Genomic DNA, 25,680 nt, shown 5'->3' with positions numbered 1-25,680 from the left:
GCAGTCTCCAAGACTTACATTGTAGAAGACATCCAAGCCATATATTGACCAAAAAAGCGGAGACTTGGAGAATAGCAACACCTCAGAACACCATAGAAACTGCTTGGCAACACATTAACAACATCCCAGAATACCCAAGCAACACCCTGGCGACCATCAAGAACACTTTAGCAACCACATAGCAACTCACTAGCAACCAACCACCCAGAACGTCCTAGAAACTGCATAGAAACACCCAAGCAACCACCCAGAACACCATAGAAACTTCTTGGCAACACATTAACAACATCCCAGAATACCCTAGCAACAACCTGGCGACCATCAAGAACACTTTAGCAACCACATAGCAACTCACTAGCAACCAGCCACCCAGAACATCCTAGAAACTGCATAGAAACACCCAAGCAACCACCCAGAACACCATAGAAACTTCTTGGCAACACAGTAACAACATCCCAGAATACCCTAGCAACACCCTGGCGACCATCAAGAACACTTTAGCAACCACATAGCAACTTACTAGCAACCAGCCAACCAGAACCTCCTAGAAACTGCATAGAAACACCCAAGCAACCACCCAGAACACCATAGAACCTGCTTGGCAACACGTTAACAACTACTCAGAATACCCTTGCAGCACTCTGGCAACCAGTCAGCATAGGAACACACTGGCAACCACCCAGAACACCCTGAAAATGTCTTGACGACACTCCAGAAATCGCCCAGAATACTACAGAAGCCACTTCGCAACACCTTAACTACCACCCAGAATATCCAAGGGACACCTTGGCAACCACAAAGAACACTCTAGGATCCGCATCGCAGCATACTAGCAACCAACCAGAACAACCCCTACTAACTGCATAGCAATGCCCTAGCAACCACCCTTAACACCCTAAATATTGCTTGGCAACACCCTAGCAACAACCCAGAACACCCTCGCAACACCCTGGCAACCACCCAGAACACTCAATACATGTAGTTAAGTGTGCATTGTTATGCAGTTGCTAAAGTTTATATATAGTTGGTTCGGAAGATGTAAATGTTGGTGACACTTCTTGTGAGGTTCATGTACATCTCATGTGTATCTCAGGTGAGGACTTCAGTCTGGATCCCTTCAGCTGGGACTTTGTGGGAAAAAATGTGACGTTCATGGCGGTAGAGGGGTTCGTCTATTTCATCCTGAATGTTCTGTTACAGTACCGATTCTTCCTGGATCACTGGTGAGAAGAAATACATTCAAAAGACATTACATGTCCTTCAGTAGATCCAGTGGTTTCCATATATAGATATGCTGTCTCTTTCAACAGGATATCAGATTTTAAGAAGCCGCCAGTAACTGATGAAGATGTGGATGTGGCCAAGGAGAGAGAGAGGATTTACAATGGAGGAAGCCCTAGTGACATCCTCCAGATAAAAGACCTTTCTAAGGCAAGTCTGTCTACCTACAGTGGTGCATTATGGGTAATGCTTCACACAACAGAGATCATGACTGCATTTTCTCTCTCTACAGACATATATTGGAACGATCAGGCCAGCAGTGGACAGGATATGTGTAGGAGTGTCACCAGGAGAGGTAATCAATATAGGCATTTGGTCTTTGTGTTGTGAGCACCATGAGCTTTGCATGAACTTAGTTTATGTTTTTCCCTCACAGTGCTTTGGACTTCTGGGTGTGAATGGTGCTGGGAAAACTACAACATTCAAAATGCTGACTGGAGACATAGATGTCACTTCAGGGGAAGCTGCTGTGACTGGTTACAGGTTTGTTTAACTAGCTAATTGTAAAGGTATATTTTTTTAATGCTAACACAATACAGTTATGGCTACACGGTAAGCGTGATTTCACCAAGTGCAACATGTTTCTGGATCAACATCTTTGTTGATCCTGGAACAACATTCCAATCAACCAAATCAGATTTGAGGGACGAGTTTACAGTTTTTGTCAAGTTTAGGCTTAAAACCAGGGTTACTCATTTATCATTTCCTTCTGATTTTAGGGATAACTTATGGGGGTAGGGTTAGGACAAAATTTTCAAACAGGAATGTTGTTCCAGGATCAACAAAATATGCTGATCCAGGATCATGGTTTACTTGACAAAAAAATCATGGTAACTAGCAATTATTATTTTTACTATTTTGTTGGGTGCCGCTAGTGATGCGGAAAATTACACATTTTACTCCATTAACTCATTTTGAATTTGTTCATTTGTTTCTTATGACGCTCCAGCATTCTGACCAACATCCTGGATGTGCACCAGAACATGGGCTACTGCCCTCAGTTTGATGCCATAGATGATCTTCTAACAGGAAGAGAACACTTGCACTTATACGCTCGACTTAGAGGAGTCCCGGAATCCGAGATCAGCAGAGTGAGACGATATTCCACTTTCTTATCTCTTCTTATTTATTTCTCTCTGAGGATTTCTGTCAGAGACTTCTATCTCCCTTTGATGCAGGTGGCTGAATGGGGAATTCAGAAATTGGGTTTATACGAGTATGCAGGCTGCAGTGCCGGCACATACAGTGGTGGAAACAAGCGTAAACTCTCTACAGCTATTGCAATGATTGGCTGTCCAGCTCTTCTGCTCCTGGTAAGAGCCTTTCTGTGTGAATTATCTCAGAATAAGATAAGCATTGGTATTAGCATGTTTTTTTTTTCCTGTGCCAGGATGAGCCAACCACAGGAATGGATCCTCGCTCTCGCAGGTTCCTCTGGAACTCTATCATGAGCGTGATTCAGGGCGGCAGGGCGGTGGTCCTTACCTCACACAGGCAAGAACACATCACATGTCAAAACACATGCATTTTATATAATGCTAATTATAAATGGAGGTTTTGTCAGATTTACCTCATTTCTGGGGACAAATTTAGCCCTATTTACTTTATATATCTGGTAATACTGTGCATAATTTAGTGTTATTTGAAAGAAAATATCAAAACGTCAAAACATTTTGGTGGGGAAAACTATGAGCCAATAATATCATTTTTCATTTTCAGTTTCATTTCAATATGACACATTACAAAAGTTAAATTATTATTGGTAGCCATTCCATGCTATTTTATTACATTAACTAAAAGTAAATGTGAAAAAGTATAGTAAATATTGTTTGTGTTTTTATTTTATCCACAGTATGGAGGAATGTGAAGCTCTCTGTACACGACTGGCCATCATGGTGAACGGAACGTTCAAGTGTCTTGGCACAATCCAGCACCTCAAATACAAGTAAGATCACAAATTTTATTCACATGAAAATTTCCAGTTACACACACTTTCTGCAGTCTCATCATTTTGTTTTTGCATTGCTATTCTATGAACATCTCTTATAATCATTTCCCTACAGATTTGGTGATGGATACGTGATCACCATGAAAATCAGGGCGGCCAAAGCAGGCACAGTCCCGGATCTGAACCCGGCTGAAGCATTCATGGAGAGCACATTTCCAGGCTGCATTCAGAGGGAGAAACACTATAATACTCTACAGTACGAGATCGCTTCTTCCTCTCTGGCCAAAATCTTCCAGCTTGTCTTAGCCAACAAGGAAGTGCTGAATATTGAGGATTACTCAGTTTCCCAGACAACGCTGGACCAGGTATTTCATATAATCCTACTGGCCTAGATAAACCTTTACCATTTAGATTTTCAATTAAATGACAACTACTGAAATATTTGACAGTATATACTTATGGTAGACATTTAAGTTTAAGAATCATAAAATGTATGATTCCCTTTATGTAGTCCAAAACAGAGAGATCTATTATCGGTGAAACTCTCCTACTTCTGAGACAGGATGTCCCAAACTAGACAAGCGCAGAATAGAACAGTCCAGTTCAGGGTCAGAAGATTGTCAAGAGCATCCATCCATCTTGTAACCGCCACTATTTCTTTCCATGCCTGCATGTGACAAATGCACTGGAACGAGGGCATTTTGGCTTCTTATGTAGTCTCGCTCTCTTTGCTTCACTCCCTGTAGGTGTTTGTGAATTTCGCCAAGCACCAATCCGGAGAAGATGATGCCATTGTGTTGCACCCGAGGGCAGCCGGTGCCCGGCGGGACATGAGAGTCTTTCCAGTGAAAACGAAAGCCTGAACGCTTGCAGAGGGTCGTTTGAGTGGGTCAATTGGAGTCATCTTGCAGGGGCGCACAAAAGAGTCATAAAAGAAAAGGAGATGATTTTTTTTCTTCTTTACAAAACACTCAGTTAGAGACTTTTGATCGTTTACGCCATAACAGCTTTGCGCACCTTCTTTGACTGGCCTTTTTATATAGAAATGCAATGAAAACCACAACAAAATACAGACAGAACTGGACTGAGTTAGTCTTATGAATACTGTAGCACTTTATTATCAAAAGTGATATTTATTATTAATACCACTTTTTTTTTTTTTTTTTTTTTTTACAAAGAATTTTGTTTTAAAAACAAATCAAATGATGCAATAGATTTTATTGCAAAGGCTATTGCTATTGAAATGCATATTGCATTGTGACACATTGCAGGTCACAGCTTAAAGAATTCTTGCCAAGTTAGAAAAGAGTAGCATACAAACAATTGCTGTAAATGAACTAAATGTTACATTTTTAATTTTGTAATTACTAGAAATGGAATTGTAGAAAGTTGATTTTTTTCTTTTTGTAAAAATTCACCAAAATAATACTATTAAAACGGTACAATGTTGTCGCTCACTGTGAACCTTGTCAAGAATTAATGCTACCATTTTCAATACAGTCTAGACATATTTGTTTAATGGTTATATAACCATTTAAACCAGTTAATGAGATTTCAGGTAAAACTAATTATTTTTATTTGACCCAAAACGTTTCATATAAATATAGTTTTGAATTCCCTGATGTAGCTCAGTGTTTCCCTGTGTTTAAGAAAAACGATTTTCTTTCATGCTGAAGTAGTTGGTTTACAGAGATAGAGTTCTGTATATTGCACATGGATGGCTGTTGTAATGATTTAACCCACACAAATATATTGCGTCAACACAAATTCCCACAAATCTGCTTATTTCAAATCCCAAGTAGCATACCATTGTACCCACAACAATGTGCGACATCATCTTGCATGATAACCGTGAGATATTTTTGAAAAGAGGATTTAACTTTCATAATCCTGCCCAGAGGGTGTCAGAAATCAGCTTCATTTCCATGCAGCTGTTCAGATGTGTCATAGTTCTCTCAGCCAAAATCATAATGTCTCTGGAGTGATTTTGACCTGAAGTCGGTATATATGAATGTCAGAGGATGAAGGGGAGGATTGGCATGCGGAGATTTGGGTAATCCTTAAACTCTCGGATGTAAGTTTTGTGTTTTCCTTTGGCCCAGATGGTCATTTGAATGAAACCTACAAGTGTGAAGAGAGCCACTGCCAAAAAAAATAAATAAATAAAAATAATTGTAGCTTTGTGTATACCAGATAAATCAGCATCACAAAGCTGACAACTGTTTGATGGCAGTTGCTCACCTGGAACGCACTGGGTCATGATGGACAGGCCCACCCAAGCACCCACCTGATGGAAAATTTAACCAAAGAGGTGATGGGTCAGGCAGAGGTAGTGGAAATTGTATTACATTTGATTATTACAATGTTGCTGTTACCTCATATGTGTAGTTGGGACATGATACAAAGTAAAAGAGCCATGTAAAAGGGTTTTTGGATGGATGTGGGAACCTCCGACATTTTGTACCTTTTAAACAAAAAAACTAGGGTCATACACGAGTATCTCAAGCTGTAATGCAATTGAAATTTGACATACTGCACTCACCTTCACATTTTAAACTGTTCAATGACCAGTGGATGGAGAAATTACCTGCCTCGCATAACTGAAACACAAACAAGATACTTCATGTTTGTTCATTTATATCAAAGTCCCTTTAAGAAAAGTCATTTCACTCGGCGGCCATCTTTGAAACGTCAGCCAAAGTGGGCTCCGACTAAATACTTGGGGTTTCGAGGCTGACGACAGCACGAGGGCGTGGCTTGTATTTAGTCGGAGCCCATCCAAGTGCAGCTCCAAAACTGTTCACTAAGCTTATGATTAAATTCAATTTTTAAAAACACAAATGGAATCTGACAACAACAGTATCATAAAGCTTGTTTCTTATATTCAAATAGCGTTTAAAAAAGTTTTTCATGCAAGACCAGCCAATGCGCATGCGCAGTCATGAGCGCGAGTCTGAGAACGCTGCCTGAGCTTCTAACGGCAGCTGCAGTGACGCGATGACTTTACTAATCAACGATTGGCTCTTTCATTTGGAAGGCGGGGCTTATTCGCAATGATGGGTGTTGCACTTTCTCCCATTCATAGTAGAGTGCACCGTCTTCCAATATAAAATCTTTGTTTATATATATTTGTATAAAATGGGACCCAAAAATCTGAGAGCACTAGTGAAAATACTTCTGTTTTGATTTATATATTAGACTTTTAAAGTGATACCAGATTTTTGGACCACACTGTAACCTATGTGGTGTTTATTAAAACAGAAACATCACGTACCACAAAAATAATTAGTGCATAGTTGATCTGTTTCTCTCCATATGCTGTAAAACATAAAGGTATGTTTAATGTATCAAACTGAAGTGAGTATTAAATATGTTTATCTCTTCTGGTACTCACATGGTGGTGTGTAGAGAGGATGATTGATGTAGTATGCTAACCATGCTGCAAAACCCCAGTAATATGCACAATTCTGTGAATTCAGAGAATCACCAGTCAACAAAGTATTCAACACTATCATAATTGTATTGTTTAATTGGTAAAATTACTCAGAAAATGTCAGAACTGTATTCAATGATCATTTTACTGTGTCTTTCTGAAGTAAACAAGGGTGACAAATTACTTCTCAGACTAATTTTCATTTGGCACAGTAGAAAACCAGATCACGTGTGACCGAACACTCACCCTTACAATGGCTCTGAGAGGCATAGTGCCTTGAGAAAACCGATGCACAAATACTATTTCGAATAGCCTCTTAATATAGTGAAAGGAGTGACAAGCACAAGCCAAACTGAAGAGAAAATGAAAATTGTGTTATTTACTAATGTCTTTCAAAATCCATATGTCTTTATTTCTTCTGGAGCACAAAAGGTGTTTTTTTTTTTTTTAAAGAATGTACCTGACCACAGTATGAGAGCTGGAGGTGAAGGTGTATTTGTGGCTATAGATGTATGGGACACGGACATAGAAGAGGAGATATATCAGAAGGGGACCAGTGTACTCCGCCAGAAAAACCTGCAGAGAATTGATGTATTTAAAGATCGTATGTTTGATACTGTCAGAATTACATTTTGCAAATCTCCAGCACTCTTACCATTGTCCATCCCAGTTGTGGGCCAAGGTCTCTAAAATACATGGTCGCTGAGGTCCCAACAGACAGATTCTGTAGTACATCATCATCTCTCAGTGCTTTTCCTTCTAAAAACCACAAATGCAGAACTAGATTTGTTACAGCTAGTGTTAGTTTTAGGAAAATATAGGTTTTGGTCCTGCTGCATCAAAGCAGCTCGCACTTATGCTTTCTGAAACCTGAAAATGCTGCCTTGAAAAGCACTACAGAGGTAGCATGATATCAAGGCATATCTGAGTTCAATGTTTGCGTAACATCCTGTCTACTGAGTTGCCTTCATCTGGTCAGTTTTTAAAAGCAGCATAGATGAATAATATCCCTCAATTCAACGTGTGGCTTTAGAAATTGGTTGAAATGGAGCAGATGAAAGAATTTTTATGATTCCATTTCTACTAAGGAATAGCAAGTCCTGAAATATTTTCTTGGTTATCTCTAAAGAAACAGAGATGAGAATAGCAGGACTGAATAAGCGTGTGGTTATAATTGTGAATGAAATATTGAATCCCACAGCCATATAGTATAAACGTAAACCCCTGTAAAGATATCTTCTGGAATTTTTTGTTTTTGTATACTCACTGGGGTCCAGCTTCAGGGCTTGTCTAGCTGGATACCATTTGGGATCTGACAGTGAGACAGAAAAATCATACAATATTACATACATTTTTCGGATGTGCAAAAAAAATAAATAAAAATAAATAAATAATAATAATAATGTAACGACTTTATCGTATATCAAATATTAAGTCATAAAAAGAGGCTGAAGATATTGGATAATTTAATCACTAAACTTTCAACAATCAAATATATATAGACAAATATTAAATAACATTTGGGATAAACATATTATATTATTAATACCTGTCCTACATTGAAATTTCAAAGTACATAATTGTTTATCACGCGCTTTGGAATACTTGATTCTGATTGGTCAATCGAGGCATTCGGGTATTTCCAGAGCCTTGGTTCTGCATATTTCCTCATATTAACCGTCACCCCATAACAACGCGGAACTGCAACCAATCAGTTACCGAATAGTACCCGTTAAAAGGCCTTTCATCCAACAGAGTAGCTAAGCGGACCCATTTGATCATGACACCGGCGCAACGATCAAACGCGGACCGTACAAACACAACTGGCGTCTCAGGTATCGATTTTACTGAAAATAACTTAAAGGTTTAGTTCACCCTAAAATGAAAATTCTGTCATTATTTACTCACCCTTATGTTGTTCCAAACCTGTACTTTCATTAATCTTTGGAACACAAATTAAAATATTTTTAAAGATTTCTGTCCGTCCATTAGCAGCCTATGCAACGACCACTTTGATGCTTTAAAAAGTTCATAAAGAGATCGTAAAACTAATCCATATGAATTGAGCGGTTTAGTCCAAATTTTCTGAAAAGACATGATCGCTTTATATGATGAACAGATGTTATTTAGGCTTTTATTTACATATAAACATTCATCAGCGCACACATCAGTTGTGGAAAACAGAAGCTCATGTTCGCCTTACGCGTGCGGGAACCAATGTTCATTCTCGTGTGTTACACAGCACGTTTGAGCTTCCGGAAGAGGTTTGTTCTCACGCGTCAAGCAGGTTCGGTTGAGCTTCTGTTTATGTTCGCTGATCAGTGTATATGTGAATAAAAGCCTGAATTCAAAATGTTCATCATTTAAAGTGATTATGTCTCTTCAGAAAATTTGGACTAAACCACTCAATTCGTATGGATTAGTTTTACAATCTCTTTATGAAATTTTTAAAGCGTCAAAGTGTTGGTTGCGTAGACTGTCAATGGAGAGACAGAAATCGCTCAGTTTGTTTATTTGGTGATTGGCCGCGTGTTAAAATAGACAAATGTCAGCCTACAGGGACAAATAATAGGATAAAAATGACAAACTATTTCCATGTTTTGAAACTAAATGACCTTTTATTTACTATGGAAAGCACGCTCTCTTCCTCTCGCTTTCTCTCTCCCATACAAATGCACGTTTCACGTTGTTGCCGCATTACCACTTCGGGTGTGCATTATTTTTCTAATAATTCAAAGGCCCGCCATCAGTTCCTTATTAAATAAACATCGACAGGGTGATGAGGACTCTGAAGCGGAGTAGAGGTAAAATGTAACCTTTCATAATTGACCAGGTAAAATGACAATAATACGATGCCACGGTAAGGTAAAACTTACATGACTTGTGAAACAAACTCTTAATGTCACCTATGCTTGAATGGGGTTCAACCTGCATTAAAAACAAAAATAAAATAATTTACCTTTAAGTTTTAGCTGCAGTGCAGCAGTCACTGTCATTGATAGTGGTAAAATCTACTTACCTTGTCAAGAAAACAGAGTTGTTCTTTGGTATTTGAATCTAGAATTTTTACCTGGAAGATTGCATGGCAAAGACACTATGAAGCATACTTTTTTTTTTTTAATTCAATCAACATAAATCAAGTTAATTCACTGAAGGTCTAGCTTAAGGGTGAAGCTGCCCATAACTTCTCCCAGAATTTTCTGCTTCAAAGATGCATCACATAACTGACAACTGAGCAATCAAATGTAGCTGTTTACATAGTTTCATATTAATAGAAAATAATGAGAGTTTGAAGGGTTAGTTCATCCAAAAATGAAAATTCTGTTGTTAATTACTCACCCTCATGTCGTTCCAAACCCGTAAGACCTTCGTTCATCTTCAGAACACAATTTAAGATATTTTTGATGAAATCCGTGAGCTTTCTGGCCTCCGATAGACTGCAACGTTCTTACCACTTTCAAGGCCTAGAAAGGTAGTAAAGAAGATATCATTAAAATAGTCCATGTGACTTCATGTGAACAGCATAGGAGACTGACAGGGAAGAGAAGAAATTGTTGAATAAAGTCGTTTTTTTTTGTTTTGCGCACAGAAAGTATTCTCGTCGCTTCATAACATTAAGGTTGAATCACTGTAGTCACATGGACTATTTTAACAATGTCTTTACTACCTTTCTGGGCCTTGAAAGCAGAAATAATGTTGCAGTCTATCAGAGGTCAGAAAGCTTTCAGATGTCATAAAAAATATCTTAAAATGCGTTCCGAAGATGAACGGTTTGGAACTACATGAGGGTGAGTAATTAATAACAGAATTTTAAATTTTGTGTGAACTAACCCTTTAAGGAATAATTTGCAACACATCTCCCCTTGGGTGATCACAAATGACCTGCTGTGAAGTGAATATCCGAATTCATTCTGAAACAGCTTTTGTGTAGGCTATCACAGAAGCCAATGAGCGCCTAATGAGAGCAGCACAGTCCAGACGCTGTTTATTGATCAAAGCTTCTGTTTTGACAGGTCTGGCCCTGTTTAGCTCATTGTATTCACTTCATCAATCATCCCAAAACAACACTCTCTGCCATTATCCGTTTCTGACCAGTCTGAGCTCTGAATTCCGCAGAACAGGGATCTTTTTAATCTTAATTAAAAGGTGTCAGCGTTGATCTACAGAGTATGCACTGTGAGTTGAGTCTGCTGCAATTTGCCTTGAAAGCACTACATATTGTGGAGCTCAGCAGAGCTGTCACCCTGAAACTGCTCTTATACTGGCTAGTGTAATAATCTTCTAATGGACACATAGCCTAATGCTCAACTTAAAGAAAGAATCCCAGTGGAGTGGTTGAAGTTATTCTACAGAACTGATGTTGATCCACTTGTCTAAATTCAACAGGGAGATTTCTAAACTCTTTTTTTATGGCAGGAGCGAAAACATCATTATCATTGACAACTTTAAGCTGTGTAATATAATATTTATAAATTATATAAATATTCAATAAAGCAAACATCACTCTACTGTTGCTCATTGCATACATTATGTAATTTATAATATAGCTAGATTTATAAAACGGTTAGTTCCCGTCTTTGATTCTGATTGTAATAAAAAATCTGTTTAAATGTCCGATGTATTATCTTGTCCTTTTAACAGTTAAGGGGTTTTCCCGTGACTGACAGCGCTAGTCAAAGCATTTGTCAGTTGCGTCTTGTTCCGTGTTCACAACAATTCAGTCTTTTCAGTGTGAAAGTCTTCGCTACTGACTGACACACTTATAAAGACAGTCTTTGCCGCCATCTAATGGCGTAATAATGTAATTTCTGTTGCTGTTCACGGTCAGGGATTATTTTTTCCGGCGGAAGGAAGGCTTTTATTGAAAGTTTACTTCAAGATAGTTGCATTGATACATATATTTGGCTTTAATATTTGTATTGTGTGGTAACCGTTTTATAAAAGCAATAAGGTACGAGAGGCTGTGCTGTATCGTGAATAAGTCACGGCTGAAGGGTACGATGCGAAGCTACTCATAGCACATAGCACATCCTCATAGTCCTCACATCCTCATCCTCATAGCACATCCTAATCTGTTGTGAAATCTGATCAAAATTTGAGTATCTCATTCTGAACCTGTTTTATTTGGGAGGTGACTTCACATGAAGTGTTTGGACTGGAGATATTTCCGAAAATTCTTATTTTCACTCTGCCTTTTCTTATAGTAAACTATATGACTTACTCACCGTCATACTCGTGTATAAAGACCAAGCAGTAAAATCGTCCTGTTTTCAATCAGGCAAAGTAATCAATAAAGCACTCTGTGGATTTCTGAGTGCTATTGACAGGACGTCCTGCTTCTGTTACACCCATCCCCCCAGTACTGTAAATACAGCAGTAATGATGAGGAATGTACCAGGCTCAAACATGACATAATTCTGCATCCACACTGTAAGCTCGATTTTTGTCCATTCTCTCTCTTTGCTTACATCTTTCTGATAGAAATCAGTTTGGTACATTACATTTAAATATTTGATTTCTGTACATTTAATTTGAAAGTTGTTTAATGTTAGTTTATATAGAGCGTGTGTTAATCAATAGCACAGCAGTCTCGTGGTGTTTATAGTAGGCAGTGGAAATGCCTGAGAGGGTCATTAATCCTCCTCAAATGACAGGCCTGTCGGTTATGTGCTGAATTATATTTACTTGTTTATGTTCAGCAAGCGTAAAATTAAAGCAAACCAGCATACAGCAAATTTGCTCTTACAGTATGACACCCGATTGGAGGAACTGAGAGCTGACGTAAAACAAATTTTTAGCTTTAAAAAAAAAAAATGCTGATTGTTTTTAATTAGCCTAATATTTAACATATTTAATCACTTTTTCCATCACTTATATTTATGGTTAGGTCATGGATTCATGTTATATAAATTTTATATAAATTTAAAAAAAGGCTTCAAATTAAATCAGAAGGTTCAGATTTAGTTATGTTCTGGTAAACCCACACATAGTGAAATATCTCCTCCTCTTTGCATTGTTACTGAGGGAATGAGGCTATTTACTCTTTAGAAACAGAAATGAATGGCCCTCGACACCCATCGTTTAAAGTTTGTATAAAAGCATGTAATCTTGTAAATTAACTTGATGCCTTACCTCAAAAAATATTGTTCTGCTCATTCCGGGGCCCTTGTCTGACGTAATGTCCCTCCGAGTTGGACAGGCAGCTCCGTCCTTTCCTGTGGTAATTCCAGTGTTAATTCTCCATTCTAACCTTCGTCTCTCACTCTCCATCTCCCCTCCCACACTCTCCCCCTCCTACTGCCTCTGCTTTTTTCTGTCTTTTTTCTCCTGTCTTTAATCTCCTGCTCTTTCTGTCTGAATAGAGCATATACGTTCTTGAGACCTGTCTTGGTCTGTAATCCTTGTCTGCAGGCCTTCAAATTTAACCCAATGTGAATGGGTGATTTCTGCCAGTGTTTTAGATGAACACTTTTTAAAAAATAACAGTGATAGATAGATAGATAGATAGATAGATAGATTTTATGAAAATGTATAAGCAATCAAGAGATAAGAGTAAAATGTGTTGTGTAGCCTGATAGTGGCTACTTTGGCAGCATTTTTTCTGCTGTGCAACTGCCTGCAATATACTTTAGTGCCATCTAATTTGTGCAGAGGGAGGCATGGTTCAATCAAAATGTTATATCAGCGCCCTTTTCTCTCCGCATTGCTTAATATGTCTGAGATGTGACAATGTCCGGATATTATAAACTCTTTAATAAAAAAACATATAAATAAAAATATATATCATGAACAAAGAGAGAAATTCAAGGCATTCATTTGGTAAATATAAAAAAAGAATTTATTCTACAGAGCTTAAAAAATAAATATCTTTAAAAAATGTAAATATAAAATGTGTATACAACTTTGGATTTAAAGGGTTAGTTCACCCAAAAATGAAAATTTTGTCATTAAAGGATTAGTTCACTTTCAAATGAAAATTACCTCAAGCTTTACTCACCCTCAAGCCATCCTAGGCGTATATGACTTTTCTTTCTGATGAACACAATTGGAGAAATATTAATAAATATCCTGATGCATCCGAGCTTTATAATGGCAGTGAACGGGTCCAACAAGTATGAAGCTCAAGAAAGTGTCTCCATCCACATCCATCCATCATAAACATATTCCACACGGATCCGGGGAGTTAATAAAGGCCTTCTGAAGCAAAACGATGCGTTTGTGTAAAAAAATATCCATATTTAAAGGGTTAGTTCACCCAAAAATGAAAATTCTGTCATTTATTACTCACCCTTGTGTCGTTCCACATCTGTAAGACCTTCGTTCATCTTCGGAACACAAATTAAGATCTTTTTGATGAAGTCTGAGAGCTTTTTGTTCCTCCATAGAGATCCAGAATGTCGAGAAAGGTAGGAATGACATCATTAAAATACTTGATGTGACTCCAGTGACTTAACCTCAATTTTATGAAGCGACGCGAGTGCTTTGCGCAAAAAAAAAAAAAAGAAAGTAATTTACCACTTTAATATTGATCTGCAACACGTTCACGAGAGCTTCACGATGCATGCATTTTGGGTTCACGCGAGAGCTGACATTGTTGCATGAACGCTTTGGATAATATTATTTTGTAAATAAAGTGGTAAATTCTGTTTTTTTTTTTTTTTTTTTTTTCGCAAAGCACTCGCGCCGCTTCATAAAATTGAGGTTAAACAACTGGAGTCACATGGAGTACTGTAATGATGTCATTCCTACCTTTCTGGACCTTGAAAGTGGCGGAATAGAAACCTCTCGGACTTCATCAAAAAGATCTTAATTTGTGTTCCGAAGATGAACGAAGGTTTTACGGATGTGGAACGACATGAGGGTGAGTAATTAAAGGATTAGTTCACTTTCAAATGAAAATTACCCTAAGATTTACTCACCCTCAAGCCTAGGTGTATTATGACTTTCTTTTTTCTGATGAACACAATCGGAGAAATATTAATAAATATCCTGACGCATCCGAGCTAATGGTAGTAAGCGTTACCAAACGAGTATGAACTGAAGAAGGTGTCTCCATCCACATCCATCCATCATAAACATATGCCACACGGATCCGGGGGGTTAATAAAGGCCTTCTGAAGCGAAGCAATACGTTTGTGTAAAAAAAAAAAAAAAAAAAAAAAAATCCATATGTACCAAGTTATAAATTAAAATCCATATTCAACTTACGAAAAAAGTGTAAAACTCTCGCAGTTCAAAAAGCTTACGCTACGTCCTACACCTTCCCTATTCAACTTACGGAAAAAGTGTAACTTTCTTCGTAACTTGAATATGGAAGGCGGTCTGGCAGAAGCTAGATATTTTACTTCAACTTGTTAATATAATTTTGTATATATGCCATCATATTCAAAAGCCTTAGTGAGAACATTAAAAGGCATCATTATTTTTTTTTTTTGGACCTTAAAAGTGCATAAAAACAGCCAAAGCAGGAGAAAGAGTTGACACTTTGTTGCATTTATTTCCAATTATTTCCATGTTCATTATGTGTTGCACAGTTACAGCTTTTTCTGTCTTTGTTGTCAATTGAGTCTAGTCACGTCAGGTGGCTTAGACATGGTGATTGAAGCTTGACTCTTTGTTCAAGTGTAGTGCAGAGGCAAAGGGCCCTTGGTCTCAGCCCAGCAAACTCTGAGTGCAAAGCATGTATTCAGAAAGCTGCCAGCACTTCAGAGAGCTCACATACAATATCTGTTGTCCTGACCACGTTCAGTGTCCATGACAGCATCTGCTGCCATTCTGAACTGTAACAACCATAGATAGATAGATAGATAGATAGATAGATAGATTTTATTCTTCAGAAGTCCAGGTGACATCTCTCAAGGTCAGATTGGCTCCCCTATCATGATGGGAATTCTCTATTTCTCATCTTTTTCACGTCTGTGGTTGCTCAGCCTCACAGGCAACCCCGCTCACAGAATCTCTGACCCAGCTGCCACTGAGATGTGAAGTTCAGTTGAAGAGACACTCTGAATTGCCAAAGGCACTCAGGCCACTTCAGGGAAAGTGAACAGGATGTCGGCTGAGAGAAAGAGTTCCTCTTCAGCGTTCAAGGGCAAAATGAGCACACAAGTACAGTCCAGAGAGTGTTTATTTGATAAAGGGCTGTGTAACAACTTTATAAGTTTCTAACTGACAAATAGCGTGAAATATGAACGTATTGGTGAATTTATTCAAAACAAGGTAGTTGAGCAGGAAAAGATCTTTTATCACACTCTGTTTGACATTAAAAGTACTTATTAAATTTGCCACTAGAGGGTGCTGTAATCTTGTTAAAACATCTGTGATTTCTGCAATCCTTCAACTGTGGAGGAACTTAGAAAGTGCCTTCATATACTTGGAGCTATTGGTAAAAATTTCTGTTTATCTCAGTGGCAGTTTATGTGGACTAATTGTGAATGCATGCTAGATGGTGTAATTATGGCATCTACCAACAGGGGCTAATTGGGCCATGCTAATCAGCCAAACCCTGAACCTAGGGTCCTTCATCTTCGAAACTTCGAAAGAACTCTAAAGATGGCCTTCTGAAAGTGTTTATGGTGTTATAAAACTTGCAAATGAACATTTAGGTCTTTAGTTAAAGGTTTAATTAATTATTTTTTTTTAATTGTTATTCCAGTTCACAGCAGTCAAGGGTTATGGCCTTGAACCTACAAATCTACTTGGTCTGCATCTTAAATATGTTTCTTTTATATCCTCAGTTTTTGCTGCTTATTATCTTCTTAGCATCTCAAAGCACTGCCAATTTCAGTTGCCCAGGTAAGGAGTCAGTTTTGATTTAAAATCTGCCCTGATTATCTTTAATAATAGAAAACTTAATAATCCTGCAATATAATCAAAAAAATGAACTCAATGTAATTTTAAAGCCTGTAATAATGACGCTTTTGTGAAGCTGACATTTTAATTTGAGCATTTTCAATAATTCATTTAATCATTCTGAATAATGTCTGGCTGTTTTGACATTATGAGAAGACCATTTCCCTGAAAGTTAAAGAGAATTTTTTGAAAGTTGCCATCTGTATTCTTTGTTTTCAGCCCTTGCTATCTATTTTAACCATGTATTGTGCTGGTGCTGCCTTTGGGTAATTTATGTTATTTATGATGTATGATGGTGTTTGTTTTAGCCCATGGCTTTGTTGCATATCTATAAGTCTCTATGTTCTTTGGTGTTCCCTTTGATTTTAGTGAGATGTCTGCCGTCTCTCACTCCGTTTTGATATCTTTGATAGGATTTCAATCTCGAGGCTTGTGAAGTGTCAGTGTTTTGTTTCGCATCTCTCTAGTAATTTTGCCTGAACTCATGCAGGTTTCATCCGAACTAACCAACACCTGTTCATTTGCTTCCCTCACCATCTGCTTTCCATTGGGCTGTTTAAGATGGCTCATTAGAGAAAATCCATATAGATCTGAGGTGCTGAGTGTTTCCTAGTAGGTGCGTTTTGGCTGCAGTGGATGGAGCGCTAAATTAAATTTTCATGGAGGGCCTGAGGAAGGCTAATTGCTGCCTCATCTTAATGTCACCGAGACCAACGTGAATAAAAAGCTGATATGGCACTAGAAGCAACCGTTGTGCTTCACGCCAGTTTCCCTTCGTCAGTACAAGGGACTTAACTTAATTTGTAAATTAATGTTAGTGAGCTGGCACAGCAGGGAAATCCCTCTAGTGTTCCTTGTTTTAGGGAGATTTTTATTGGACTCATTTTATGTTCACCTCAGCTCAGAAATAACAGGATTTTCATTTTGCCTATCCAAGTGATTTGTTTTGTTCTTTTGTGCCAATGTTTGGCTGAAAAAGAGTACTGTCATTAAAGCATTGAAATTAATTTTTTGGGGGGGGGCGTGTAAGCAAACGTATTCAGTATTTCTCATTCAACAAAACCATGCTGACGTCTCCATCTTTGAAAGCCGGCTATCAAAAAAATGTTTTGCTAATGTTAATTAAGTTAATTAAGAATGTTCAAAATATCAAAATATTTTTATATATATATATATTTTAAATGGTTATGCAAGTATTAAGGGAGCATTCCATTTTATCATTTAGCAAACATTATGGGAACGTTACTTTTGAATGTTCTCTAAACATTCTAAAAGTAGCAGTAAACAGGGCTTGACATTTTTTGCTCACCAGCCACTGTGGCTAGTGGTTTTCCAAAGTTATTAGCCACTCGGCATTTTCACTGGCTACAATTTTGACATTGATACCTTGGTGGAAAACTGCCATATAGATATTTTTAATATTATCTCATAATTTGGCGGCAGGTCACTTTAAGACCTGACGGACGGATCCATTATACTGTTACACATGTGTTTTCTTTCTCAACTGTTTACGTTCACTTAAAACCTAACTGTGTTTACATGAATACTCACCACTTTGACATTATTTTGTGTGTATTTGACTGTTTAAGCACAAAAAGCAGTGGAAAAACAACTCAATTTAATAGTGAGAAGCGGCCTTATGTGCGCGCACTTTGGGGCGTGAGTACAAAATCTGCGGGAATGAGTAAAATTATGCGCAATGTGCGCAATCCCACGCCGAAATTCAAGCCCTGTAACACCAACAATATTCAGCTGGAGCAAATGAAACAAGTGAGTGAGGGGAGGCGGGTTTGTGTGTCAACTCGCTGTCGGAGAGATGAGACAAGCGAGAAAGCGCAGCTGGTATCGTGTATCTATTCTGCGGAAAATGAGTATCGTAAGCGCTTCAGATATTTCAGTATCGATATGCATCGAAAAAAAGATATTTTTGATAACACTTAGTTTATTATTATATATGCCTTTTTAAAAGACTACAATTGAAAAATGTATACATTATATATAAAATTCAACCCGACTGCATTACACACCACTGCCCGGGTTGGCGGGTGTTAATGTAAAGCCCTGGTGGTAACATTTAGAAAACGTTAGACAAACTAAAACATTTCAGAAAAAAGTTGCATGAATAATGCATAAATAATGTTTTTTGTGCTAATGTTTTGAGAACATTATTAAAGAACATAACTTTGAACAAACTTTGAGAATGTCCATAACTTTGAGAGAACCTTGCCACAATGTTAGCCAAATTTCTGAGAACGTTCTTTGTTAGCTGGGAGGCCACAGGCTCTGAAACTTTCTAACAACGGCACGTCTGTGTTTCCTAAACCATAAGGACATGCATCACAGACCGACCTCTTTTTTTTCATCTGACTGTCTGACAGAAACCCCAAATTCTGGCAAGTTAAAAAGTCTTTTGCAACTTTATAAATCATTTGCTCTAAAGCACCATTCTTATTTCAGTAACTTGCATCAGCCAGACAGACTTCCGGTGATTTATTACCCAATTACTCTGCCCACACACCTTGTGTTTAAACTCCTGAATCTTTCCCAATCATTCGCGTCTGTCTTCACGGTTTCACATGTGAGTGCTCGCAGGCATTTTGTCATTTTGTGAGCATGCTGAGCAATGGAAAAACCTGTGGTCCTCTCTGGACGCCCTGCCTTCTTCTGTGCACCTGCATTTGCATGCAAAGCGAGCAGTCATGCACTGCACTGAGGCATCCAGCGCTGTGAAATGTGTAGAGCGCTGTTGGTGTTTTGGTGGTGATCAGATTTATTGCCAGAGGCGTCTGAGTCACAATACGATAAAACAGGGGTGGGTGACAGTTGGGGGCACTGTGTGGCCATTAGCGTTTACATGCAGGCATACACCCCACACAACGAGGATGAAAAAATGGTGAAGCTAGTCAGCAGTACTCCTGTGTTGTAGCAAAAGCAAAGCCAGAAGGGCTCTAAAAGAGCTGCTGTTATGTGCATCTGCAGTTAAGTGAGCCATCATATTTTTTGGACCCAACGGATTATCAAACAAAGCTCTATCAATGAGCCTCTAGCAATTTAGAATTAAAAACAAAGCATTTGGCAAACTTTAGATTGTGTACCCTTAAAAATGATTCAGGCAGAGAACATGCTCAGTTGAATACTCAGTTGGCCACATTTTGAAGGCAAAAAAAATGCATCCATCCATAATAAAAGTAATCCACACAGCTCCAGGGGGTTAATAAAGGCCTTCTGAAGTGATGGGTTTTGTAAAAAAAAAAAATTATTTACTATAATAACTAGCTTTCAGCAGATGGCCGTATGCATTGATTTGCAGCGGAAGAGTATCCTCTGACCCGACGAGGACAGAGGATAGAGCAAAACAAATCACCGTTCATGAATTAGAAGTCTAAAATGATCATTTTTAAAGAGAAATATCTGAGAATTTCGATATAAGAGAAGAGGGGCTTGAGTTTGTTGCCCAGCCCTATTTGTTTGAACCGTGAGAGGCGTCTAAGCTTATGTTACTCATTTGGCGCAAGTCGACTTGCGCATTATGCGTACGGTCATCCCCCAGAAGCTAGTTATTTGAATTTATAAAGTTTTAAATATGGATATTTTTCTTACAAAAACCCATCGCTTTACTTCAGAAGGCCGTTATTAACCCCCTGGAGCCGTATGGATTACTTTTATTATGGATGGATGCATCTAGTTGGAGAAGCTAAAAAAATAATAATAATAATAATTAAAAAAAAACAAAAAGAAGAAAAAAAGAAGCTTATTTAAAATGCTAAATTGCTATATATTTTTACATATACAAATATCCGAAAATGTAATTTCTTTTTACAATGAGAGCAGTATTGGGCACAAAATCAATAAGTGTCTCAGACAGGGACCGAATCAGTGGTTCGGAGCACCAAAGTCACGTGATTTCAGTCAACGAGGCTTCGTTACGTCATAAGTGTTTAGAAATTTCAATGGTTCACCACTGGGGGGCGTGACTTTGGCAGTTTTATACGCGCTCCGAACCACCAATTCGAACCTACATGAAGCAGTGTTTTGAAATCGTCCATCACTAGATATTGTTGAATAAAGTCGTTATTTTGTTTTTTTGGCGCACAAAAAGTATTCTTGTCGCTTCATAACATTGAGGTTGAACCACTGTAGTCACATGAACTGTTTTAAATATGTCTTTAGAAGCTTTCTGGGCATTGAAAGTGTTAGTTGTCTTGCTGGCGATGAAAGCCTCACTGAGCCATCGGATTTTATGAAAAATATCTTAATTTGTGTTACGAAGATGAATGAAGGTTTTACGGGTGTGGAACTAGAATTATGTAAATAATGACTGAATTTTCATTTTTGGGTAACTTTAAATCTTTCACTACAAAATAATAAGCCAAATGAATCGATGAAATTCATTTTTATATATACTATTTACACAAACCAGGTTTTGCTGCTTGAAGCTATGGAGAAGCCAGTGATCTGAGCACTCAAATGTGGGCATGCTTGATATTCTGCCTGATGTTTACAAGCCTAGATCCATTCATTCATATTTTTGAATAGCGAGGGCTGAATGCATCATGTTTTGTTTTTTTTCTCTTTGTGGCCCATTTTCTCGGTCAGTCCCCACTCACTGTTTTATGATGAAGTCATTGCTTGTTCCAGCCTGGTCAACCATGACAGTCAAGCTCTTATTAACAGCGTGGCAGGATCCCTCACTCAAAGCAAGAGAGACCTAGAGCTCTTCCACACCTGCTATGTCAGAGTACATCATTGCTCCTGGCATACTGAACGTCTGGATGGGCTCCAGACTCTCAGCTTCGTGGAGGTGGGGAACAGCCAGTTCTGTGTCCTGAATGAGAGAGATATAGGAAAATAACCTCAAATGAACTTACCTCTGCTAATCATTGGCAAGAGGAACGCCAAGGCTGAATAAAAAACAATAGCATACTAATCTGCTATACTGGGTGGTTGTTTACTGGCCCAAGTCATAGATAAAACACCCTTCAGATGCCTGTGTGTTCATGGGAAGGTGCAAAAAATTCATTCAGTACAGTGGAAAAAATATAAAGCACTGCACAGTCAAAGCTTGCAATCTTAATTAGCACAATGTATTAGTAAAAAAAAAAAAAAAAAAAAAATCAACCAGCATATTTAAAATATAAGCTAGCTATCAGATCATGCTTTAGGTGTATTAGAGCCAGTGATGTTGAAGGTGACCAAACAGGTTGCCTTATAATGAGAATCACAACATAACGGAAGTAGCAGGAGATCTTTTATTCCATATTGTGATGTACATCTGAGTGAAATGGATTATTAAAAAAAAAAGTAGTGCTTTGTTCTGTCTAATATTCGTGGATTGGATAGAGGCAGATCTGATTGTGAGCTTTAGGTCAACTGTAAGAAAGGGGCAGGGTTTAAATGAACTAAATGATTGGAGAATCAGCATACGTCACCAGAGAGAAGTCTGTCATTTCACTAGAAGATTGTTATTGTCAGGGATTATCTGCTCAGTTTTGGACTCTTCTGTCTACATGTTGAGAGAAATCAGGAGTGCAGAGGCGTTGTGTGTGCTGCGTAAACATGATGGTTATTGTAGTTCTAGACTAAATGTGAGCATCCATTTACTCATTTACTTTTTCTCCTGCATCTTATTCTTCTGCGATCCAGAATGGCAGCACAGCTGAAAGGCTTGTTTGTTTGAACTGCGCCCTCTACTGTACAGGCGTGAATTTGCATTTCCTTCAGCCTGAGACTTTTTCGTTTCAATTTTGGTGTTAAAGGACCTTTACATTTGCCAAAAAAAATTTTTGTTGTTATAAAAACAAACAACCCAGATCAGAAAAAGTAACGCAAAAGTAATGTAAAACATTACTTTCCATAAAAAGTAACTAAGTAACGCAATTAGTTACTTTTGTTTTTAGGGAGTAACGCACTAATGTAATGCATTACTTTTAAAAGTAGCTTTCCCCAACACTGGTTTTGGATGGTTTTATCACATGTTTTTGTTCTGTGACCGAGTTTTCTCTTTGGTTCCTTGGTTGTTCATTGATTGATTATGTCTTACACCTGTGATTCATTGAGTTGATTGGTTTGTTGGTTCTATTTAAGCTCTGTGTTTCCTTCAGTTCTTTGTCAGTTCTTGTTGCATTATGTTTGGTTGTTCTGTTCTTGTTTTCTAGTGGCCTGAGTTCTTTGTTTTAAAGTTAAAATGCTGCGTTTAGATCCTTTAAAGGGTTAGTTCACCCAAAAATGAAAATAATGTCATTTATTACTCACCCTCATGCCGTTCCACACCCGTAAGACCTTCGTTAATCTTCGGAACACAAATTAAGATATTTTTGTTTAAGTCCGATGGCTCAATGAGGTCTCCATAGCCAGCAATGACATTTCCTCTCTCAAGATCCATTAATGTACTAAAAACATATTTAGATCAGTTCATGTGAGTACAGTGGTTCAATATTAATATTATAAAGCGACGAGAATATTTTTGGTGCGCCGAAGTCACGTGATTTCAGCAGTTTGGCATTTTGACCGATCATGACCGATCGGAACATCATGATCCGATACGCTGATTCATAACGCTCCGAAGCTTCCTGAAGCAGTGTTTTGAAATCGGCCATCACTATATAAGTCGTTATTTTGTTTTTTTTTTGGCGCACCAAAAATATTCTCATCGCTTTATAATATTAATATTGAGCCACTGTACTCACATGAACTGATTTAAATATGTTTTTAATACATTAATGGATCTTGAGAGGAATGTCATTGCTGGCAATGCAGGCCTCACTGAGCCATCGGATTTCAACAAAAATATTTTAATTTGTGTTCCGAAGATTAACGAAGGTCTTACGGGTGTGGAACGACATGAGGGTGAGTAATAAATGACATTATTTTCATTTTTGGGTGAACTAACCCTTTAATCCTCGTTTGTTGCCACCCAACTGTGACCGTTATGAAATTTTGCTTAAAAAAATACAAGCTCAAAAAACTTTTAATTAAATGTATGCATGGATAAATTGTTCACAATAAGATGCATTTAGCCAACTTTAACAACAGGTAAAGTGAAAAAAAGAAAAAGAAAAATCAGATGAGAAAACGGAGGGGAAAAAATGCATTTTAAATATTTTATAAATTCTTTTATTTAGAATTTGTTTTATTTAATTCATTTTTTTTTTGTTCAAATAATTTTATTTATACTTTTGTTCAAGAAGGTTTTTTTTTATATAAAGTGTGTTTTCAGTTTTTTTTTTCAAATTAGTTTTTTATTTATTTAATATTTATTTTGATTAAATTTGTGTTAAAAAGTATAAGCAGCACAAATAAGGTCAAATGAAACAAATGCATAAAAAGGGCGATACAGTATGCTGAATTACAGTATGGGCACAATATGACCAGACACACTTTGAGGAAAAGACAGGCAAAGCAGGGCACTACATAAGGGTCATGGAGGACAGCCTGAGTCACACTGACGTGTTTTTATGTTTGTGTTTCAAGAAAGACTTGCCTATAGCTTTCGGTAAGCACTTCATCACCCTCTAGCTGGTGGTTACCATGGCACTAGCGCGTCAGGTCAGGCAGGACCCACAGACCTTTCCTCTGAACACAGCAATCCCAGAGGACCGTCTGACGAGAAGTAAAATGATGAAAACAAAGCAGATGAACAGCCAGCCCCTGCTACTGCATTCCTTTTCACACCACTTCTCGTTTGCTTCAGCAAAATAGACTTCAGAATTAGGTTTATTTATCGTAGCAGAGAATGAACATCTAGTCCTTGAAATGCACCATCTTACGTGATTAAGCGTCTTTCATCTCTGCGGCCCATCTATCATGTCACAGGCTGTTTCTCTCGGTCGAGAAGCAAGATTACATGATGTTATTTACAAAGAAAGGCGCTCGCTGAACCATGCGGTCGGTGACACATTCGCGTGTTCTTTTTCGTCGTGGAACAAAAAGTTAATTCGTTTAAAGTCTGTGCATAGAGGGGAAAGTAATTACAGAGCCGAAGAACATTTTCCATGCCATACAGACTGTTCACTAATGAAAAAACAGGTGAGTGACTCCGGTAATTAATTTCCAAGGAGACTGAATCAACATGTTGAAATTATTGATGCTTATTTGAAGTCCTCCCTTTTGCGGCACATTTTCGATAGTGCTTATATATATATATATATATATATATATATATATTCATGATTCATTTATCCTTATATGACCTTCTAGGGTCATAGGGCTGGAGCCTATTCCAGTTTATATATAATTTTTTTGGCTAAATTACCCGTATATACCAACTGAATGAACTGGACTGTACTTTTATTCATCACAGTCAAAGTAGCCACTGTATTTAATTGGAAAAAAAAAAAAAAAGATTAGTATTATACAGGCCAGACTTGAACCTACATCTCCTGCATTAGCACCAATGTGTCTAGAGCATGTGCAATCTTGTTGATAAGGTTGCAAACCCCTGCCATGGCTCTTTTTGAGATGGAAACTGACCAACATACTGCATGCAAATGTGACCTTGGAAACCACATGTACGTTAACACAATATAATGTAAACACAGTCAGTCAACAAGCAACACAATCCTTGCACAAACACGCATGTTCATCTCTCTCTGTTGGAACAAGATAAGGAGTCAGGGCAAACAGTGATGGTCTTTTTGGAGCTGAGCTTTTGTGGTTTCATTTGACCTCACATGCCCAAGCAAATAAAACCTTCAATTTCCCATTGCCTTGGACTTGCCTGCATCTATTTGGAATCAACCAATTCCAATGTGATGTCACATTTTCTTGTCACTGAGAATAATTATATAGGGAGAAGAACCTTTGTATTGCAGATCAACTGAAATCAAGTGAGGTAACAAACATAAGAAAGAATTCAGATTTAGTAGCTTGATTGCAGCTGCAACAATTATTCATTGTACCTTTGCAACATTTCCTTCGCCTTCTTTTAGCAATCTGCTTTTTTTCTCCCTTGAAAGCTTGTTGAGGTGTTAAATGATGCTCTGCTTCAAGTCGAGTGAGTCTCTTATGCAACTCATCCAGGAGAGTGATCAACATGGGAGTGATGAGTTTAAAGTTGCTGGCAGAGACAGACACTGGACTCATTATTCTCAATGACATTTTAAGCATCCCTTTATAGCAAGCTGCCATTGTAAGTCAATGCCAAAGGGATGATAAGGGGATCGTGTGC

At 37.9% G+C, this 25,680-nt stretch overlaps 2 protein-coding genes across 4 annotated transcripts in view; one reads left to right on the top strand and one right to left on the bottom strand.

Annotated features, from left to right (window-relative positions):
- The window catches only part of abca4a (ATP-binding cassette, sub-family A (ABC1), member 4a), a 35,004-nt gene extending 30,825 nt beyond the window's left edge, over positions 1-4,179 (top strand). Inside the window, exons 41-50 of the mRNA XM_051882534.1 lie at positions 1,094-1,223; positions 1,311-1,431; positions 1,514-1,576; positions 1,658-1,764; positions 2,231-2,372; positions 2,460-2,594; positions 2,672-2,775; positions 3,134-3,226; positions 3,345-3,594; positions 3,976-4,179. Coding sequence (XP_051738494.1) covers positions 1,094-1,223; positions 1,311-1,431; positions 1,514-1,576; positions 1,658-1,764; positions 2,231-2,372; positions 2,460-2,594; positions 2,672-2,775; positions 3,134-3,226; positions 3,345-3,594; positions 3,976-4,092 — 1,262 coding nt within the window. The 3' untranslated portion in view covers positions 4,093-4,179. The remainder of the gene's footprint in view (positions 1-1,093; positions 1,224-1,310; positions 1,432-1,513; positions 1,577-1,657; positions 1,765-2,230; positions 2,373-2,459; positions 2,595-2,671; positions 2,776-3,133; positions 3,227-3,344; positions 3,595-3,975) is intronic.
- Positions 4,180-4,324: 145 nt separating this feature from the next.
- tecrl2a (trans-2,3-enoyl-CoA reductase-like 2a) lies at positions 4,325-12,921 on the bottom strand. 3 transcript variants are annotated; one of them, XM_051882536.1, is made up of 14 exons: positions 12,795-12,902; positions 10,002-10,126; positions 9,682-9,732; positions 9,539-9,590; positions 7,930-7,974; positions 7,318-7,421; positions 7,123-7,238; positions 6,909-7,014; positions 6,624-6,696; positions 6,504-6,547; positions 5,772-5,829; positions 5,605-5,693; positions 5,471-5,516; positions 4,325-5,371 (listed from the first exon to the last, which is right to left on the bottom strand). In XM_051882536.1, the coding sequence occupies exons 2-14, from the start codon at positions 10,005-10,007 to the stop codon at positions 5,244-5,246; spliced, it is 918 nt and encodes a 305-aa protein (XP_051738496.1). In that variant the 5' UTR covers positions 10,008-10,126; positions 12,795-12,902; the 3' UTR covers positions 4,325-5,243. The 3 variants fall into 3 exon arrangements, with proteins under 3 accessions (XP_051738496.1, XP_051738495.1, XP_051738497.1); XM_051882535.1 differs by lacking the exon at positions 10,002-10,126 and having other exon boundaries at positions 12,795-12,921; XM_051882537.1 differs by lacking the exons at positions 9,682-9,732; positions 10,002-10,126 and having other exon boundaries at positions 12,795-12,921.
- Between the last annotated feature and the right edge of the window lie 12,759 nt (positions 12,922-25,680).

The sequence above is a fragment of the Ctenopharyngodon idella genome, chromosome 23, assembly GCF_019924925.1.
Source record: "Ctenopharyngodon idella isolate HZGC_01 chromosome 23, HZGC01, whole genome shotgun sequence".
Lineage (NCBI taxonomy): Eukaryota > Metazoa > Chordata > Actinopteri > Cypriniformes > Xenocyprididae > Ctenopharyngodon > Ctenopharyngodon idella.
Note: the sequence above shows the minus strand (reverse complement) of the source record. Positions and strands in the feature narration are given on the sequence as shown.